The sequence below is a fragment of the Aethina tumida genome, chromosome 4 (assembly GCF_024364675.1).
Source record: "Aethina tumida isolate Nest 87 chromosome 4, icAetTumi1.1, whole genome shotgun sequence".
In the NCBI taxonomy this organism is placed as follows: Eukaryota; Metazoa; Arthropoda; class Insecta; order Coleoptera; family Nitidulidae; genus Aethina; species Aethina tumida.
Window position 1 is genome coordinate 5,794,392 of NC_065438.1, and position 22,530 is coordinate 5,816,921.

Below are 22,530 nucleotides of genomic sequence, written 5' to 3' on the forward strand. Positions count from 1 at the left end.
TTAGTACTCCACTGCCTTAAAACCGAATTAATTTCTGTAATCCCAGCTGCAAAATTTCATGTCCTGGTTGTAAAAGAGTGTAAAGCACAACTTCCCTTATCAGTAAGAATTTCCTCTCTTTCAGGTAGACATTTTAAGTGCATTACAAAGCGGGGAATACTTTGAAAAAACAAAACAAACAACTTTTGCCCATTAATAATTTACTTGAAGTCTATCTTGCACCTTGAAACTTATATGGAAGGAAATAAAATTATATTAAACAAGTTCCTCCATTTTCAGATGTATTAATTCCTAACCTCATTTTATTTATTCTAGTATTAAAGTCAAATTTGTACAGAACGGAAAAAAAGAGTTACAATGTTTAAAATAAAGACCAAAAAACAGTGTTTTAATTATTAAAGTATAGAACATTAATATTCATAAGTTTCAGAACTCAGTGACGTCAATTAAAACAGAAGAGTGGTCTGTAGTGTCATGCTTAACCTTAAATTGAATCAGAAAATTCTTCTATAATTCTAAGAATTGATTCAGGAACTGTTGGACGTCTTTTCTTTTATTAGATTAGAAATCTTTAACTGAAACAACGAATTGCTTTATATTTTTATGAAATATGATCTGCAACTTCAAAGTACTCCAAAATATTGTCTATAATTATACCAGAAAGGTACTCAATAAGTTTAGAAAACTAAACACATTTACACTTTGTTTTTTATCTTTTATTGGAATAAAAGAATGTTGTAAAATGTAAAAGATCAAAAAATCTTGTTTTGTTAGAATAGAAAAGTCCTCAATAAGTTTAGTAAGCTTAAAAAATCAAAGACATAATTTTTATAACTTATTTGAATTAGAAAAGTGCTCTATAGTTTTATGAAACCAAAACACATCTGCCCCCTCAATAATTCATCTTCTTTGATGAATTTTAAGTGGTTGATACATTTTGCACAGGGCTTTACAACTTGTCCAACATACGGTTTTAGTTATGTAATTAGTTTAGGAGTCCACAACCTTAAAACCGAATTAATTTCTGTAATCCCAGCTGCAAAATTTCATGTCCTAGTTGTAAAAGAGTGTAAAGCAAAACTTCCCTTATCAGTAAGAAATTTATGAATTTTCTCTCTTTCAGGTAAACATTTTGCGTGCATATCAAGGTGAGGAATAATTTGAAAAAGCAAAACACAAACTTTTTCTCATTAATAATTTGCTTAAAGTCTATGTTAAACCTTGAAACTTCCACTGGAAGGAAATAAAATTATCTTTAAAAAGTTCCTTGATTTTCAGATGTATTAATTCCTAACCTCATTTTATTTATTCTAGTATTAAAGTCAAATTTGTACAGAACAATAAAAAAAACCAGTTACAATGTTTAAAACAAAGACCAAAAAACAGTATTTTAATTATTAAATTATAGAACATTAATATTCATGAGTTTCAGAACTCATTGACGTCAATTGAAACAGAAGAGTGGTCTATAGTGTCATGCTTAACCTTAAATTGAATCAGAAAATTCTTCTACAATTCTAAGAAATTTTTTTCTATAATTTAAATTTATTCTATAATTCTTGGATGTCTTTTGTCTTATTAGATCAGAAATCTTTTATTGAAACTAAAAATTGCTTTATAATTTTATGAAATATGATATGAACTTCAAAGTAACCCAAAATATTGTCTATAATTAGAATAGGTACTCAATAAATTTAGAAAAACCAAAGACATTTTTATACTTTGTTTGAAATAGTTATTCAGTTTTATAAAATCAATAACCTTTATTTTATCTTTTATTGAAATAAATGAATGTTTTATAATTTTTGAACAACAAAGAATCTTGTTTAATTGGAATAGAAGTCCTCAATTACTTTAGGGAGCTTAAAAAATCATAGACATAATTTTTATACTTTATTTGAAATAGTAATAGTTGTACCAAATCAAAAACACTTTTTTATCTTTTATTGAAACGAGAGAATGTTGGGACACCAAAAAATATTTCTGTCCTGTTTAATTAGAAGAGAAAATTCCTCAATAACTTTAAATCATATATAAAATCAAAGACATCAATCATTTTTATATTATATATGAAATACAAAAGCAATATGTAGTTTTATGAAATCAAAAACACTTTGTTTGGTATAAAAGAATATTCTATAACTTTGGAACATCAAAGAAACATCATCAGAAGTGTGCTCAATAACACCTGGGAGTCAAAAACATAATCCTTAGACATTATTTGATGCACAAAACCATCTAATTTTTTTTTAAATTCTTTATTTGACCTTCTATTGAAATAGAAGAATATTCCTGCAATCTTGAAATATTAAAAATATATAAATAATGTTTTATTTAAATAGAAGAGTGCTGGATAATTTTAGATGAAATCAGAAATAATATGTTTGATTTTTTATTGAAATAAAAGAATCTTGTAAAACTTTAAATTATTAGAATATAATTGGATAATTGGATTATATTTAATTAAAATAGTAAATATATAATATACATGTGTATATAATATATGTTATGTAATACATAATATAAGTATATAATATATTTGTGTGTGTTACATGTTTCATAACATTAAAGACAAAAAATGTCATTTTTAGTCTTTATTTTAAACAGAAAAAACTTCGTAATTCTATGAAATAAAAAAAGCTTTATCAGACTTTTTATTGAAGAACAAGAATATACTATAATTTTAGAACAGAAGAAAATGTTTGATTCTTTTTTAAAATAGAATAAAAAGATGAATTATAATTTTTTATAGTAAAAAATATCATATTTAGTCTTTATTTGAAACAAAAATTAAGTATTATTTTTTTTTGATACCAAAAACCCTTTGTTTGATCTTTTATTGGAGTAAGACAATGTTTTTTCAACTTTGGAACATCACTATATTATTAAATTTTATTTAATTTGAATAAAAAAGTGTTCAGAGGTTTTGGAAAACAAAAACATCATTTTTAGTCTCCATTTGAAGTAGAAAATCACTGTACAATTTAAAAAGAAAACAAAAGTACTTTAATTGATCTTTTATTAAATTAAAATAAATGTTTTATAACTTTAAAACATCAGAAAATTATTATTATTATAGTATTATTGTTATTCTATCAGAATAGGAAGATGTTATATGACATTAAAGAGTCAAAGATGTCATTTTGATTTTCATTTAAAATAGAAAATTTATGCCATCAAAAGAGAGATATATTGAAGTAGGAGAACATTTTGTAACTTAAGAACGTCAAAAAATATTTATATAATATTTCAATAAAATAGAACTGTTAATTACAAATTTTAGAAGTACATGTTTACTCTTTATTTGAAACATAGAGGCAATCTATAATTTTTTAATTTTAAAAATCCTTTGTTTGACCTTTTATTGAAATAAGAGTGTTCCTGCAACTTTTGAATGAATAATTAGAATAGAAAAGTGCTCAATAACTTTAGATAGACTAAAATATTATTTTCAGTCTTCATTTGCAGTAAAAATCACTCTCCAATTTGAAAAAATCAAACGCACTTTATTTGACCTTTTACATATTTAAAATAATGTTCTACAACTTTATAACATCAAAATATATTTGAATTATGTTTAACTAAAATAGAAAGGTGCTATATAACTTTAAAGAAGCAAAAATGTCATTCTTAGTCTTTAGTTTATACAGAAAATAATTTAAAAGCAATCTAATTAGCACTTTTATTGAAGTAAAAGAGTGTATCTGGAACTTTGGAACACCAAAATATATTTAAATTAAGTTTAATTAAAATGGAAGAGAACTCAGTAACTTATGAAAGATAAAACACTTCCATTTCAGTCTTCATTTGAAGTAGAATATGTCAACTTAATTAAATATTAAACATATTTATATTTTTATTGAATTAAAATGTTCTGTAACTTCAAAAAACTTCAAAATATTTGTATGATATTTAATTAGAACAGAAACAAAACAAAAACTCCATAATTCCTTTATTAGAAGTAGAAGAATGTTCTATAACATCAGAAATTATTTGCATTATATGCTTTATGAATTTTGGAAATATTTGGCCTGCTACTGAAACAGGAAAAGGTCCTACAAGTATAACTTCAAAACATATTTTTGTTAAATTTATTTGAAATAGTTTAATGACATATTTTTGTATTCAAGAAAGATTTTAAGTCTTTAATTGGAATATAAAATGGGTCATAACAGTAAAAGTCATTAAATTAAAAATAAAAATGTTATAAACCTTTAGGAATTCAAAAAAAGTCTGTAACAGAGGAAAGAGCGAAGTAATTTCTAATATAAACTTCCACTTTTTGTCGTTAGCCTTTTATTTTACGTTTAATTAACTACTTTATAATGAACAAAAGAGGCAATTTTTACTTTTTAAATAAACAGTTTTCAGGATTAACGAGATTTCCTCAAAATTGCTGCAAAAACTGGTCAACAAAACCATCACTTATTGGAAACTAAGGACACATCATCATCAATATCGAAGTGGCAACGCGACAAGACGTGCAGCAAGACGTGCAAGATCCGCACTCCCATCAAGGAGTATCGATCCCCGTTAAAAATGAGCACAAAACCCTTTTTGGTGTAGAGCCCGGTGGTATAAAAGAATATCAGCGATGAGATAAGCAAGTGGGCAGTTGAATGGACCACGGTCGAAAAGCGTAGCATTGAGAGGGTCCGGGGTCCGGGGTCCGAAAGAAAGGAAGAACGAATAATAATGAACGTAAAGTTATATTGGTTCATTAGTGAATAACGCCGCGGCATTTCGATATGCGAACGGCGCAGCCGAGCCGGCTCGGTCCTTTCGGTTTTTGGGTCGTTCAGTCGTTCAGTCTTGGTACGGGCACATGCCCTTGGTTTTTGTTGCGAAGAGAACCACACGAACGCCCTAACAAAATTTACCAACGCCGGGACATTCCATTACCACAATATTCTAATCATAGTCTTTTTTTATTTCAGCAAACTTTTCATAATCATTAACCAGTGTTAATGATAATTTAAAACTTGTACTAAATATTATATTTTATCTTTATCTTTATCTTTATCCAAATTGTTGAAGTTTTTCGAAAAACAAATATATGACTGATATATGAGAAGATTATTTTACTCGTCACAACTAAATTGATAAAAAATACTTACAATAAATAAATATTTGTTCAAAATAAATAGATAAAAATAATGGAGATATATAAATTTAAATAAAACATGAAAAAATCAGTTATCAAACAAATTAATGTTTGAAAACTGATTCCTGCTGCTGTTAAGACTTTATCTTTTTTATTTGATATAATTTAAATATAATAAATGGGTTTATTCAAATTAAATACTTAAACAAAATATATAAATTTAACAGAACCTGAAAAAATCAATTTTCAAACAGATTTTTGTATTAAATAATTAAAAAACAATAATATATTTAATTTTGCTACTGTTAAGACTTCAGAATTTACCTTCTTTAATTTGGTACAATTTAAATATTATAAATAGGTTTATTCAAATTAAACACATAAACAAAATGGAGATATATAAATTTAATAAAATCTGAAAAAATCAGTTTTCAAACAGATTATTGTATTAAATAATTAAAAAACAATAATATATCTAATTTTGCTGTTAAGACTCCAAAATTTACCTTTTTTATATGGTACAATTTAAATATCATAAATGGGTTTATCCAAATTAAAGACATAAACAACATGGATATCCAAATTATCCACACATTATCCAAATTAAAGACATAAACAACATGGATATATATATATATATATATATATATATATATATATATATATATATATATATATATGTAAATTTAATAAAACCTGAAAAAATCAGTTTTCAAACAGATTATTGTGTTAAATAATTAAAAAACCATAATATATCTAATTCTGCTGCTGTTAAGACTCCAAAATTTACCTTCTTTTATTTGGTACAATTTAAATATCATAAATGAGTTTATTCAAATTAAATACACAAACAAAATGAAAATATATAAACTTAATAAAACCTGAAAAAATTAGTTTTCAAACAGATTATTGTATTAAATAATTAAAAAACCATAATATATATAATTCTGATGCTGTTAAGACTCCAAAATTTACCTTCTTTTATTTGGTACAATTTAAATATCATAAATGGGTTTATTCAAATTAAATACACAAACAAAATGAAAATATATAAACTTAATAAAACCTGAAAAATTTAGTTTTCAAACAGATTATTGTATTAAATAATTAAAAAAAACATAATATATATAATTCTGATGCTGTTAAGACACCAAAATTTACCTTCTTTTATTTGGTACAATTTAAATATCATAAATGGGTTTATTCAAATTAAATACACAAACAAAATGAAAATATATAAACTTAATAAAACCTGAAAAAATTAGTTTTCAAACAGATTATTGTATTAAATAATTAAAAAACCATAATATATATAATTCTGATGCTGTTAAGACACCAAAATTTACCTTCTTTTATTTGGTACAATTTAAATATCATAAATGGGTTTATTCAAATTAAATACACAAACAAAATGAAGATATATAAACTTAATAAAATCTGAAAAAATCAGTTTTCAAACAGATTATTGTATTAAATAATTAAAAAAACATAATATATATAATTCTGATGCTGTTAAGACACCAAAATTTACCTTCTTTTATTTGGTACAATTTAAATATCATAAATGGGTTTATTCAAATTAAATACACAAACAAAATGAAAATATATAAACTTAATAAAACCTGAAAAAATTAGTTTTCAAACAGATTATTGTATTAAATAATTAAAAAACAATAGTATATCTAATTCTGATGCTGTTAAGACTTCAAAATTTACCTTTTTTTTATTTAGTACAATTTAAATATCATAAATGGGTTTATTCAAATTAAATACACAAACAAAATGAAAATATATAAACTTAATAAAACCTGAAAAAATTAGTTTTCAAACAGATTATTGTATTAAATAATAAATAATTAAAAAACCATAATATATATAATTCTGATGCTGTTAAGACACCAAAATTTACCTTCTTTTATTTGGTACAATTTAAATATCATAAATGGGTTTATTCAAATTAAATACACAAACAAAATGAAAATATATAAACTTAATAAAACCTGAAAAAATCAGTTTTCAAACAGATTATTGTATTAAATAATTAAAAAACAATAGTATATCTAATTCTGATGCTGTTAAAACTTCAAAATTTACCTTTTTTTATTTAGTACAATTTAAATATCATAAATGGGTTTATTCAAATTAAATACACAAACAAAATGAAAATATATAAACTTAATAAAACCTGAAAAAATTAGTTTTCAAACAAATTATTGTATTAAATAATTAAAAAACAATAATATATCCAATTCTGCTTTTTTTAAGACTTCAAAATTTACCTTTTTTATTTGGTATATTTTAAATATCATACATGAGTTTATTCAAATTAAATACATAAACAAAAAGGAGATATATAAATTTAATAAATCCTGAAACAAAAAACAGTTTTCAAACAGATTATTCTATTAAATAATTAAAAAACAATAATATATCTAAATTTGCTGCTGTTAAGACTTCAAAATTTACCTTTTTTATTTATTTTATAAATGGGTTTATTCAAATTAAATATATAAACAAAATGGAGATATATAAATTTAATAAAACCTGAAAAAATCAGTTTTCAAACAGATTATTGTATTGAATAATTAAAAAACAATAACACATCTAATCTAATTCTGCTGCTGTTATACTTTTTTTATTTGTTATGTTTTAAATATCATAAATGGATTTATTCAAATTAAATACAATACAACAAAATGGAAATATATAAATTTAATAAACCCTAAAAAAATCAGTTTTCAAAAAGATTATTGTAAGAAATAATTAAAAAACAATAATATATCTAATTCTGTTGATGCTTCAAAATATATACGTATACACATTAAAAAATCTATTTTAAAAAATAGTAAAGACTAATTTAAATTAAGAAAGAGTATTTTAAATTAAATTATTTATATAATTTTCACATATATAGTCTTTAATCTAAAACATTTTTAAAACTAGTTAATATATTTCATTAATATTATATATAAAAAAAATAAATAATTAGTAACATCAATTAACAGATTTTTAGCGAATAATAGAAAATCTTTGTAAACTAACATTTTCTGTTAGTTTATATAACATAACAGTTATGTACAGGTTAATAATGGTATAATTTGAATAATGGATGGAATGGCCCCCGTAGTGGATGGGGTCTCGGGTCGGCAATAGAATGGAACCATGGACCGTGGGCGTCCGGAACTGGTCTCATTCCTTACCTTTCTTAACCTAACCCGCGTTCTCAGTTCGTATTCGCACTCGCATTCGCTACCTGACTAGGTATTGTCCCCCCGATACTGTTATGTATACCACCACATTACATTACATACTCAAACCACCGATTTACCATGGTAGACTGTCGTTTAGGTCAATTGTCCAAAATTTCATTCCCACAAGCGAGATTATAATGATCATTATGGGGCTGGGTTGAAGTGCAAATTTTTTTTATGTATTTTCGGAAGAAAATTACATCAGAATAATAAATAATATATAATTTATAACTATAAAAATCTTTATAATCCATCTTCAAATATTAAGAAACCTTTTTTTAATGATATGTAAATTTATATATATTATCTTTATAATTTTTATTTTAAAATTTTATCCATAATTTTTTATTTAATTGATCTGTTAAAGTAATTTTAATTTTCTATTTTTTTTACAGTATTATAAAAGGTACTCTATTTTTATGTATTGTGATGGACAAAAATATGGCAACATTAATTTTGAAAGGGATTTTTAATGATTAAATATGTGCCATTTAATCCAACATTAACACTTTGTATAATATCCTTTTCTTTATAATTTTAGCCCATATCTGTGGAATACACTACAGTAAGCAATTTTTTAAAAAATTAATATTAATTTTTTTTTCATATATTTTTTATAGTTTACTAAAATAATAACAGTAAAAATTTGTTTTCGAAATATAAAAATCATTGTCGGCCATAAAATAAAGACAGGTGTCCTTATGCCCTTTTACCCACGTATTCCTCAATTATTTGGACCCACCCCAATTTTAGAACCTTTCAATCGAATTTACCTGGAACTCATCGAACAACGAATCTCTCACCCTTATATAAAATATTCATTTGCTACTTTTGATTTTAATACATCTTCCTTTTCTACCCTTATTCTCTTACTCTGATTGTATTTGTAAAACATTTTAAAAAATTTTTAAATTTACAAGCAGGAATATTTTTAAAAGTTGGATTTTTATCCTTCATGTTTATTATAATGGTGTATGTGTTTACCATTCGGTATACTATTATTGCCCCTCATTGGGGCGGAAACATTATGATTTGGGGATGCTTTTCACGCTTGATTCAGGAGGAGGGTAAAATGGATCGTTTTCAATAAAGGGACATATTGGAAAACACCATGTTTCCATTTGCTGAGGAAGAGATGCCACTTTCAGGATTTTTCAACAAGGCAACGATCCCACACACGTCTAAAATTATTAAAGAGTGATTTCTAATGAACAACTTAACTGTGCTTGAATGGCCGTCTCAGTCCCCCGATCTAAATACTATTGAGCACCTTTGGAAGGTATTATAGAAGTGAAAGGTTTTGCCACAAAATATTGAAATATTTAAGTTAGTGTTAATTTTATATGAATATTATTAAAATATTCCATATTTTTTTCCAGACCAAATTAATGTTTATTAAAAAACCTGTTTCACAGTAAATTAGATTTGTTCAGTAACTTTAAGTAACATTTGTATCAAGTAAATAAATATTCTTTTTTTCCACTACTGTACATATTGTTATGCTTCCATATTTTTTTCCACCACAGTATATTTTAAAAGTCTTATTTTGTTTTAAAAATATATATTTAAATATCTTGTATAACACAACTAATTGTTGGGTTTATTACATTTATTTTGTTTTAATTTATAAATTTATTGTAATTTAATTTATAAATAATTGTTCGAATTAAGTCTGCTGTTTATAATGTACAGTGGTGGAAAAAAATGTGGCCCATGATTGAAGTATTAAAAATATGTACAGTGACAGAAAAAAGTATGGAATATTTATTTACTTGTTACAAATGTTACATAATGTGACTGAACAAATCTAATTTACTGTGAAATCGGTCCATTAATCAATTATATTCACAGGTTTTTGCTTTTTTCTAATAAAAATCAGTTTAGTATGGAAAAAAGTATGGAATATTTTAATAATTTATGAACGTTATGGAAATATCGATATGGAGAAGTTATGACACATCATCAACAAACGAACGAAATCCTGGAAATAAGGAAAATCAGGTGAGCGAAATCCCGCGGACAAATCACCGAAAGTCGGGAGACCATAGGCAGGAACGCGTCAATAATTGCGCCGAGGTGCATATGTCGGTCGGTGCGATTGGTCATTGCGGGTGCAACGTGCAATGTACCGCCAATCGGCGGTCGCATTGTTTGCGATTGCATTCCGTGTTGCATTGCAAATAAAACGGGCCGGGCCCGCTTCCCCCTCGTGTCCGCGGCGACCGGTAAATACGTTCATGTACGGGTTTTACAGTACATAGAGTGCGTGTGTGCGATCGCGGGGGACCAATGTTGTACGCACCGGACGGCCCGAATGCATCCCACGATGCACGTCGGTGCATCGCCGTTGGCCGGGGTGAATGCGATGGGGTTGACACCCCGCGAATCAACTATTTTGCATTTAACGTGCCTATGTATACATAATCGGTATTGCTGATTCAATTTCTGGCTTTATGTGTTACTGACATCTAATTAATTTGCTGAATATTACCGTCTAATCAATAAATTTACCTCAAACCCGAAGTATTAACATAATACTAAAGATATCATTTCTAATTATAACTATTCAATTAATTATATATCTCCATAATTTTCAGAGACTATTATTATTAGTATTATGTAATTTATATTTATATAATTAACATTTAATTTTCTTTGAAACAATTTAATTATTCATCTTTATAATCAACAATTTTTTGTCAAAGTTCTACAAGCAAATTCATGCGCTGACAAGAAAAAAATCTGAGTTCTTGGCAACTAAAGCAAAAAGTAGCCTTAGTCTTAACCCCCTCTTTAGTATTAAACATGTTGTTGCTTAATATATTGGATTATCATCTATATAGTGAGGTAAAACCGATAATTTACCATTCTGAAGCTGCCTTTATTTCTCCAGTACGACATGTACGACATGCTATGAGAAAAAATGCCTGAATTCTTGACAACTGAAGAAAAATAAGCTTCTGTTTTAACTTCCTCTTCAGAATAAACCTTTTATTATTTAATATAATGGACACTCACCTATATAGTGAGGTAGAACCATCCATTTTACATTTTGGAGATTCCTTTGTGTCTCCAGTACGACATGTACGACATGCTACAAGAAAAAGTGTCTTGATTCTTGGCAACTGAAGAGCAAATAACCCTCTGTTTCAATCTCTTCTTCAGAATTAAATATTTTATTACCTAATATTTTAGACTCTCATCTATATAGAGAGGTAGAACCTTCTATGTAGCATTTTGGAGCTCCCTTTACGACATGTACGGCATGCTATAAGAAAAAGTGTCTGGATTTTTGGCAACTGAAGAAAAAATAACCGTCTGTTTTAACCTCCTCTTCAGAAGTAAATATTTTATTATCTAATATATTAGACTATTATCTATGTAGTGAAATAAACTCTTCAATTTCCTATTCCAGAGTTCCTTTTTGACTCCAGCATGACATGAACGACATGGTGCGAGAAAAAACGTATGGGTTCTTGGCAATTGAAGAAAAAATCAGCCTCAATGTTTAGAATTAAACATTTTATTACTTAATATAAGGGACTCTCATCTATTTCCTAGGGTAGAACCTTGTATTTAACATTTTGAAGTTTGAGTTTGAAAAAGTGTCTTGATTCTTCACAAATGAAGAAAAAATGGCCCCCTGTTTTAACATCCTCTTCAGAATTCAACATTTTGTTACCTAATACATTAGACTCATCTATAAGTGAGGTAAAATCTTCCATTTAACATTTTGGAACTTCTTTGTGTATGTACTTTGTGCAGTACGGTATGTACGACATGCTACAAGAAAAAGTGTCTGGGTTCTTGGTAACTGAAGAAAGTTACAGTTACAGTTACAGTTTAACTCTCCTCTTCAAAACATTGTATTACTTAATATATTGGATTCTCATCTATATAGTGAGGTAGACCGTCCCATAAAATATTTCGAAACTTTCTTTGTGTTTCCAGTAAGACATGTAGGACATACTGAGTTTTTGGCAACTAAAGAAAATATCAACCTCACTTTTAATATCTTCTTCAGCCTGGGGTTCTCATAAAGAAGCTGAACATCTAAAAATTGATTGCTTAAGATAATAGTCAATATACAGACACCAAAATCTTTCTTGGGTTAAAACTTTTTTACCTAAAGGAAAAATTAACATCAGTTTTGTTCTTCTCTTCAAAATTAAACCGTTTATTGTGTAAAAATTTAACAATGACTAATATAATTAAAAGTCATAAGGATAAGTACCTGGGCACTGGGGTGAATAAGGTAAAACCTCCCATTTAACATTTTGAATCTTCTTTTGAGGCTCAAATACGGCATGTGCCTTTGTGTTGGCCTGAAGAAGCTATACTTATCATTTGAGCTCTTGATAGGTAGTATAGATAATGAAACATTTCATGTACAGTCAGTCGTCTACCAAAATCTTTTCAGCAATCAATCCATTTTTATCCCAAGTAACAAGATAATCAATAAAAGGCATATTTGCGTTTCGTACAAAGAAGGAAGCCTCTTTCTAATGGTTGCAGTTTAATAACTGGCCTATTTCTAAGCTAAATTACACGAGATATTACTTAATTTCTTCGTTGGTGTAGATTTCAAGACAACGTTGATGTTGCTCATTTTCAGTCCATTAATTACCACTTTTAAACCTAATCATAACTCACTGATTGTTGGTTCCTGAACTCATAAAGTAACTCCGCAATAATTAACTACAAAAAATGTTTTAATACAAAAATATGAAAATGTGATATAAAATCATAAACCAAAAGCGTAAATTGCTTTTTCCGTCACCTAATATATCTTTTTAATTTCCCTTAATAATAATACGATTATAATAAAATACACATAAATTTTTATTGAAAATTAAACTCAAACACGCGATAAATATATTTTGTGAACGTTAATATTAAAACACAAGTAACATGAAACTCAATTTTTATGACCAACAAAACTTGAATAAAAGTTGTCCTTTTTTATTCAAAATATATAAGTATATAAAACAATGAAATGAATGAATTGTGTCCCTGGGAAAAACTTCAATCATTCTATTATTAAACCATGTCATATCCAGATGTACTGTCCATATTCAGAACTGACCTGGAAAAACACGTTTTCCTACCTTACTTTTTCCACCGTCTCTACAAACCTATAAATAGACAAGTCTTTGTGTTGCTCTTCATAGAACCACCGAATTAATTGTGCGCTTCTTCCCATAACTGTTTTTCAGGTAATATTTTTACCTGTGCAACTTTAAAAGAATGTTTACAGATTAAAAAGGGTGAAAAGTTGTACACCTTAATGCAATAAGTATTGTTGTGGACCTTACAATGTAAAAATGCTAAAAATTTATCGAGCCACTGCTCACAAATACGTTTATAATTATCGCAAGGGTTATCGATACAAATATTGTCCGGAAATGTTTATTTTTTTCGACTGTTGCATACGCACATTTAAATATGTGTTACATTGTCGAAAATGTATGTTTAGAGGACCGTATTCCGGAAAGTCGTCCCGATAATTACCGTTTATTGAATTTGTTTCATTAATTTGGGACTGTTTCGACATATGCAATGTCAACATCTGTTCCATGGTTATTATTGCATCTCTGTGGACATTTGCATGTGCGATTGCGTTTTTGACTTTGTATAATTTTGGTGGAACATGTAGGTCATTCAATATCCTCTAAGGCAAATATTATCTGTTGTAAACAGAGGAAATGTATAATTATAAGTAACTATATTAAACAAAGAATTATATTTAATTACTTAATTACTTGCAAGTACATTTAAGTCAATTTTTAATAAATCATTAATAATTACATGTTTTAATTAAAATATTTTATTTTTTCGAAATAAGAAAAATAATTATAGTGATCACTACTGTTTCATAATTAAAGGTAAGTTTTTGGCAAGTTTATTCCCGTTAATTTAATTATAGATTGTTCAATTTGTATACTTGTATGAGATTTTTACTTAACTCTGGTAAATTATTAAGAATATCATGATGTTTTTTAATATTATATTATAGAGGTTTCTTCTCATTAACTTTACTAAATATAAACAAAACGAGTGGGTTTTATAATTTTATTGTTAAAAAATGACATTTAATATCTGTAGTGATCCGGCTTGAAAGGTCCGTTGATGGGGACACCAATGTAGTCCGCTTGTTCTTTGGTGAGTTTGGTGAGTTTGACTCCCAAGTGGTCCAAGTGTAGCCTGGCTACTTCCTCGTCCAAGGTCTTCGGCAAAACGTGCACGCCAACCGGATACTTTCCTGGGTTCCTCCACAGCTCAATCTGTGCCAAAACTTGGTTGGTGAACGAGTTGGACATGACGAACGACGGATGGCCTGTGGCGCATCCCAAATTGACTAGTCTGCCTTCCGCCAAGCAGATTATGTGTCTGCCGTTTGGCAATGTGTATCTGTCCACTTGTGGTTTGATTGTGACCTTTTCTTTGGCGTTCTTCTCCAGCCAGGCGACGTCGAGCTCGCAGTCGAAATGACCGATGTTGCAGATGATGCTGTCGTCTCTCATGTTCAATAAGTGTTCACCCTTGATGATGTCTTTGTTGCCTGTGGTGGTGACGAAGATCTGTCCCTCCTTGCTAGCCTCTTCCATGGTGGTTACTTCGTAACCCTCCATGGCGGCCTGAAGGGCGTTGATTGGGTCAATTTCTGTGATAAGTACTCGGCCTCCAAAAGCTCTGAGTGATTGGGCACAGCCTTTGCCTACGTCTCCGTAACCAGCGACGACGCACACCTTTCCAGCCAACATAACGTCTGTTGCCCTTTTAATTCCGTCAATTAGGGACTCCCTGCATCCATACAAATTGTCGAATTTACTCTGTAACAACAACGAATTTAATTATTATCTGTTGATATAATACAAAATTAGTAAATACCTTTGTGACGGAATCGTTGACGTTGATGGCGGGAACCTTCAGTTCGCCGTTCTTCATCATTTTGTAGAGATTGTGGACTCCAGTGGTGGTTTCCTCGCTGACTCCCCGACATTCCTTCAAATATTGGGGGTATTTCTTGTGCACCAGGACGGTCAAGTCGCCACCATCGTCGAGGATCATGTTGAAAGGTTTACCGTCACTGAACACCAGGGTCTGTTCAATGCACCAGAGGTATTCCTCGTCGGTTTCGCCCTTCCACGCGTACACGGGGATGCCGGCTTTGGCTATCGCCGCCGCCGCGTGGTCTTGTGTACTGAAGATGTTACAACTCGACCATTGGACCTAAAAATAAAAGGTTATTATTTAATTAGTATACTATATGTAAAACCCAATTAATGTTTATAAAAAGTAACAACACTACTAAAATAATTTCATGACTTTGAACAACAAGAGTACTGTGGTAATTGACTGTAGTTATTCAGCAAATTCCAACAGGTTTAGTATTAAATTTACTTAATACTAATAATTACAAAATCCCAAATAAAAGTATGACAGGGGTATTTCCATTAATTACACACAGCTGTGGTAGTGACAATTACAACAATTTTATATTAATTACATGTTAATTCCTTCAAAGAAAGACATGTGATTTATACTCATGTGCTTGCTTGTTAAAAAACACTTTTATATCTTAGTTCATTACTTCACCAATTTTTATTTTATTGCATCATTGTATTACAGATCAAGAAATCAAATATTTACCATGTCTTATATATTATTTTGAAGAAAATCATAAAATTTCATAATGTAATGAATATTTTGAAATATAGATCTAGATCTTTAAACATTGGTTTGTTAGTAACAATTATCTTTTTGAATATTGCATATTCTTTCTATAAAAAGCATGTTAAGTAATTCAAGATAACATAACAATTAAAGAGTTGAGACTGGAGGTCACGGCCAGATAATACCAAAAATAGAAATAGCAAATATCAATAACAATAGGACAACAATCACATATTTGTAAATCAAAAGTTGTGTTACATATCCTGATGCAACTCAATGTAAAATATTGATAACCTTTCTAGACACTTTACTTTAGAAACCCACATGATGTAAGACCTTAAATAGATACCTCATAAACTGAACAAACAAACATTAATCCAAACATGTTAAAATACATTAAGGTAGTTATTTAACTAAACATAGATGAAAATGTGTTAATCCAGTTTAATTTTGGTGTACATACCTCAGCTCCTAATGCTACAAGTGTTTCAATTAGTACAGCGGTTTGGATGGTCATGTGTAAACAACCGGCAATTTTAGCGCCTTTCAAGGGTTTCTCTTCACCATACTGTTTTCTGAGGGAGATCAGTCCCGGCATTTCATTTTCAGCTAGTGTGATTTCTTTTCTGCCCCAATCGGCCAGTTTTAAGTCGGCTACAATTATATTTATGTTAAGTTATAAATAGATTTCAGTTAAAAACTGTATATAATGAGTAACACACTGATTTTAATTACTTACCGACTTTGAATGCTGGTTTCGACATTATTGCTTGTGTTGTTAAGGTACTAAGGTTTAAAAAATTAATAAAACAACCACCACGTGCCGGTAGCAACAAAACTTTCCTCTAGCGCGGGCTACAGTGGGTTAGTCTTCTTCCTCCAGCTGTCACACGTGCATTTTATGGAGAATATTTTGCCCCCCACTACCAGAATCGTGGGGGGAGCGCGTTATTTCAACATTTAACAAAAGATTTATCTGATCAAATGGAATTTTGTAAAAGATACTTAGAAATAAATTATCTCTATTCATGGTGGTAACCAGAGAAATAACACGCATTATTCTTTAAAGATAATTAAGAAATGACACATCTAATTAAATACAATTAAAATATTTTATATTTTATTTAAAAATAATTGGACTAATTCTTTATATATTTATTTCTGATTAATATTAATAAGTGCGTTTAAAATAATTGAACTAATTCTTTTATATTTATTTATTTCTGATTAATGTTAATAAGGGCGTTTAAAAATATATCTCCGTTGTTTATAATATTCAATTATTTTATATTTTATTTATAAATAATTGAACTAATTCTTTCTATATTATTTATTTCTGATTAATGTTAATAAGTTTATAATATTCAATTATTTTATATTTGGACTAATTCTTTATATATTTATTTATTTCTAATTATGATTAATAAGTGCGTTATTGAATATATTTTTTATACTGACTGGACATTTGAATTAGTCCTTTTAAGAAATATGTTACAAAATGCTTATTTTTTTATATTTCTTAAATATATTTATATATAAATTTATTTATTAATACAGTTATCAGTATTAATAAATAAATTTAATAGAATTATTATGTAATAAGTTAGAGAGTTATTATAATTTATCCAGTTGATTTTTATTAAAATTTAATTACTAAATTAGGAAATAATTTTCTGTCCACTTTTCTATTAAAAAATAAATAACAAAAATTAATTTGAAAGTGATTAAAAAAAGTCGCCCATTTAAAGCATTTATTTGACACATAGACATTAGTTCAAAGGGGCATCAAAGATTAAATACATACGTTTATTTGTAAATGTATATATTTTATCTTTGATTACATTAAGAAATATTTAAAATATATAAAAATATAATAAAATAAATAAATTATTTTAACCAAAAATTAAATATAAGTATAGATTTTTAATATTCAACTATATAATTATTTAATTCTTGTTTAAACATCATAAAATGCAACGTAAAACTAATTTAAAACAAGGAATAATACTTAAAATTAATATTGTTTTGGAAATAAATTAACATATAAATTATGAAATGGAATGAAAATTTCAAATTGCTTCAATATTATCACAATAAGACCGACTCACGAATTGTTCATTCAATTAACAATTCTTAAAAATTTTGCATTGTACACAATGCACAATGTTACAAAAAAATTCCTTAGAATTAAGTAAGTGAACCACAGGTAATAATGATATTAGTATTAAATAATTAAAGCAAATAAAAAATGTGTTCCCATTATATTAATTTGTAACAGGCAAGTCTTATCACAATCATGTTTCCTTATGGGATTGGCATACAGCTCAAAGTCTCTTAAAAATCGAGTTAAAAGGTAAAACGAAAACACCTTTAATGAGTCGGTCTCATTACCTCATAATTTCTAATTCCTTATTTGGTATAAATTAATCATGATTAAGTTAATGACTAACAATAAATATGTAAACTTTCAACCACAACTATAATAGTATTTTTATATAACGTTTAGTCAAATCACATAGTTAAAGGTATAAAGTAAAAACGTTATAATAAATTCTTTAACATATAAATATGAAACAACTGTGCATAAAATTCTTGTGTAGACAAACAAATTAAAATAAACCTGCCAGCAGGTAAGTTTTAAAATTAAACTAAGAGTATAGTACAAGTTAAATACTGCAAATTGGAAAGTTAATAGTTACAAATGGAACACAGATATAAAATGAAGAAATAAACATTTTACAACTTGCTAACCAACTCGGGTACTTCAGAACTCTGCGAATCCAACAGATCCTTCTTTAAAACATCCTGGAAGTGCCGCCTGCCATCAATGTACATCATCGCCTCGTGATAAGTCAAAGGCATAACCTCCTTCAAAATCGACGGTACTTGATAAGTAAAGTGGAAGGTGTTGGTGGTGTCGCTGACACCATTAATAGGATCCAACGTCTCCACGTACACGATAATCTGCATGTACTGCATCTGAGTGTAGACAACGTGCGCGTGCATTTGGATCAGCGAATTGACGGCGATGGGCTTCTGGAAGTTGATGTCGCTGATGCTCTTCAACATCGGTCTGTACTTGCTGAACCTGAAGCCGAGAGTAAAGGCTAATTCGTTGGCGTTTCTCATGATGAAGCCACCGAAAACGGTGTTGTGCAAATTCCTGTCTTCGGGATGGGAGAAAATGACGTTGGATAACGTGCACTTGTTCATCCACTCGCAGTTGGATGGCAAGGCTCGTTTCGTCAAAGAAGTTTCTTTAACGTCTATGGTGCTGGTGTACAGATTATGGATGATTCTCTGCTCTTCTTCGTTCGGTATCACTCGAGAGACGTGCTGGTCCTGCAGCTTTTTCCTTTGCTTCTTTCTAGTTTCGCCGCCGGCCAAAATGCTTCGTTCCCTTTCATCGGCAGGTTCCAGAGCATTCACTACGGCGGATTTGGTGTTGGTTGGGTCCCTGGCTGCTATAAGGAACAGTGCCCGGGTTATCCTGTGCCAGGTGCCGTGTAGTTGTTGTTCCAGCCACACTACGACTTCCATTGAGGATTTTCCGACCCAGCTTACATGACCGGATATTTTTATATCCTCGTCGGGCTGCAAAAGTGTCACTTTATTACTTATTGAATTAACAATTAATTTTATGTGTGGCAGCACAAAATAACTAAATGCCAATAATAATATCTACATATTCATGCAAAAGGAACAAAGGGGACATCAACATCTACGTTACATACTGATACTCATTATTTCCACTTACATTTATCTGAAATACACAGAGTAAAATGTTATTATTTAAATGCAAGTGAGTACAAATTAATATCTAATTGGATTTGGATATTTTAGTACATACCCTAGGAACAAAGTCGCTGAAATCGATTTTGTCCACCAAAGCGGTAACCAGGGTTTGAGGTGAGGGCACACCTTCAGGTAATTTGGGGTTTACGATATGTTTTTGGGCAACCATCACTGAAATAGTAAGTTTTAATTAATTTCATTGTTTCAATTAAAAAATGTAATGTAAATATTATTCTTTATATAAAATGTAACTAATAGATTATTTTTTTGGGATGTTTTTATCTTTATAAAACTAAATTATTCATGTTAAAAGTCCACATGACGTCGATTACGATGCTATCATCAACTTAGATATTTTTTGCTCCTCCACCAAATTGACAATATATTAAATTTTTAGTTTAGTTTAGTCTCAAGTTTCAAATGGAACTTTTGAAATAGGGATTCTGTGCTTAAGCAATTAATTATAATATATTTAAACCCAAAACTCAAGTTTGCAATTGATTTCTAATTATTGTTTCACTGGTTGTTTTTATATATTTAATTTTTAATGGATTACATATTTTAATTTAATGTCATAAATATTAAAATATTAAAGTGATTTAATTAAGTGTAGAAAAATTCAATATGTATTAATCAAATTCAATTAGACAAATATTATTTTGTACACCGACGTTCTCAATTTTATTGATATTGTAAATATTTTTGTACATTACCGAGAAAGCCCCGATTAATTTAAATATAATTAAAGTGACCAAAATCAACGTTTGTACACTTTTTTGTGTAAAGCAAAATCACAAAAAATTTAGGAGAAACTTTGCTTGATTTTTAGATATATTAATTTATAGAATATAATATTTTATTCGTTTTGAAAAATGTAACTAATAAATTATTTTTGACGTCTTTATCTTTATAAAATTAAATTATTCACGTTACAGTAGAACTAGTTAACAATAACATACAAATGTAACTATTCCAAATCAAAAATTTAAACAATGAGTTCAGATAAGGTTCAATTGGTTCTAAAAAACAATGGTAACATAAATAACAACAAAAGTATTGTACACAATCAACATTATTTATGTGTGTTTAAAATTATTCGTTTACTGCTGAAAAGTAGTCATTCTTAAGAATTATTATTATTGACACAAAAGGCTTGTGCCTTTATTATGTAATATAGTAGATTAATTGATTTATAGTACAGTAATAGTTTTTGTTACGTCATATCGCTGAGATTTTGGTTGTTTTAACTATGTTTTATTATTGAATCATATAAATTCGCGTGAACATTTTATCTCGTTTAATAATAATTTTGGGTTAATAGAGATTATGATTGCCAATGGAATATTTCTCTATAACTATAGGAATTCTGAAAAAAATCTGTAAGCATCATTTTATTAAATTTACATTAGATAAAAGTTGTTTGTTTATATTAACTTACTATTGAGCAAAGAGCAAAAATTATTTTAAGATAAGATTACAATTATAAATAAATGCTATTAATAAAATAAAGTTAATAGTGAGAAAATTTATGTTTTATATAACTAATATATTAATAAATATAATTTTCAAAAGATGTGATATTTAATGAAATTTGCAATATACTAATAATATAATAAATATTAGGTTTTGATCCATAATTTGAATTATCTGGAATGTTTGAAATGGAATTCAATTAATCTTAATATTTGACATCATACACGCGATATTAATAAAAATAATATTAATAACATGGATAAAATAGAGAAAAAGTCAACAAAATAATTTCATATATATCAATAATTAATAATATTGTCACATTAATAAGTATGTATGGTTTACATAACTATTAATAATATAAACATGATAACAATAATTATATGAATGTGTCCCAAATGTTTTAATTGATTACATCAATGACACTAAGATTTATAAAAGAGTGATTAGTGCATGATCTTAAAAATTACCACAAATGTTCACTGAAATGCTCATTATAAAAACATGAATGTCATGTTTCCAAAGTCCAATAAAAAGAAACAAGTTTAAGATATAATTTTCTTACCAGCAAAAATATCCATGTCCTCCAACAATCTTCCCAATCTAACAGACCCCAAGAATGTTATATATTTTTCCTGTAATATTTTATCTGAAGACAATGGTATGAGTCCAACAAGAAAACTGTCTTTCATAGATCTCTTTGGCAGTTCATCCTGAGATTTTGGTATGAATTTTGAAAGATAGGACCTGTCTGGTGGTATTGGCTTGTATCCAAATTCAACACCCATTGTCTGGGCCAGTTTCACCCTCACTAAAATAATATATTAAATTGTCTTAAAGATTATAAATGAAGGTTTACTCACTTTCGTTCATGCTTTCGTACGGCGAGGTTTTTTCGGCAGGTGTGGAATATTTGGCGTGCGGTATCATGCCGCTGAAACTACAATGAATTACGGTATAAATCGTACTGGATATTAATCTAACTGTTTGGGAAATCAAAGGTCAATAAAAAATGATTTACATACTTTGCGGCCCTGTAGTTAACAACGCGTCTCGCATTCCGCAATCCGAAATTCAATAATTTTGAAGTCATGTTTATACTGTCCGGCAATACTGTTTCTGAGATAATGAACAATCAACCAAGTCTATTTTGAAATTTAAAAAATATTCGCAATATTTGCACAAGTGACGTAATTATTCAAGGTTAGGGCATTTGAACTTCTATTAACA

General features: G+C 28.3%; 2 protein-coding genes across 2 annotated transcripts; both read right to left on the minus strand.

Annotated features, from left to right (window-relative positions):
- Positions 1 to 14,413: 14,413 nt before the first annotated feature.
- Positions 14,414 to 16,915, minus strand: LOC109600102 (adenosylhomocysteinase). Its single transcript, XM_020016179.2, has 4 exons — positions 16,772 to 16,915; positions 16,496 to 16,686; positions 15,247 to 15,588; positions 14,414 to 15,188 (listed from the first exon to the last, which is right to left on the minus strand). The coding sequence occupies exons 1-4, from the start codon at positions 16,794 to 16,796 to the stop codon at positions 14,448 to 14,450; spliced, it is 1,299 nt and encodes a 432-aa protein (XP_019871738.1). The 5' UTR covers positions 16,797 to 16,915; the 3' UTR covers positions 14,414 to 14,447.
- Positions 16,916 to 17,769: 854 nt separating this feature from the next.
- On the minus strand, positions 17,770 to 22,475 carry LOC109600111 (acyl-coenzyme A thioesterase 9, mitochondrial-like). The gene is made up of 5 exons (XM_020016189.2): positions 22,326 to 22,475; positions 22,164 to 22,240; positions 21,866 to 22,111; positions 19,883 to 19,998; positions 17,770 to 19,626 (listed from the first exon to the last, which is right to left on the minus strand). The coding sequence occupies exons 1-5, from the start codon at positions 22,391 to 22,393 to the stop codon at positions 18,769 to 18,771; spliced, it is 1,365 nt and encodes a 454-aa protein (XP_019871748.1). The 5' UTR covers positions 22,394 to 22,475; the 3' UTR covers positions 17,770 to 18,768.
- Positions 22,476 to 22,530: the final 55 nt, after the last annotated feature.

Bases quoted from the DNA above. Each gene is read 5' to 3' on its own strand.
- LOC109600102 (XM_020016179.2), bottom strand. From the start codon at position 16,796: ATGTCGAAACCAGCATTCAAAGTCG. The intron at 15,589-16,495 runs GTATGTACACCA...TTTTATTTTTAG, and splicing joins TTGTAGCATTAGGAGCTGAG to GTCCAATGGTCGAGTTGTAA. The intron at 15,189-15,246 runs GTATTTACTAAT...TTGTTGTTACAG, and splicing joins TCAACGATTCCGTCACAAAG to AGTAAATTCGACAATTTGTA.
- LOC109600111 (XM_020016189.2), bottom strand. From the start codon at position 22,393: ATGACTTCAAAATTATTGAATTTCGGATTGCGGAATGCGAGACGCGTT. The intron at 22,112-22,163 runs GTGAGTAAACCT...ATATTATTTTAG, and splicing joins GTACGAAAGCATGAACGAAA to TGAGGGTGAAACTGGCCCAG. The intron at 19,627-19,882 runs GTATGTACTAAA...ACACTTTTGCAG, and splicing joins TCAGCGACTTTGTTCCTAGG to CCCGACGAGGATATAAAAAT.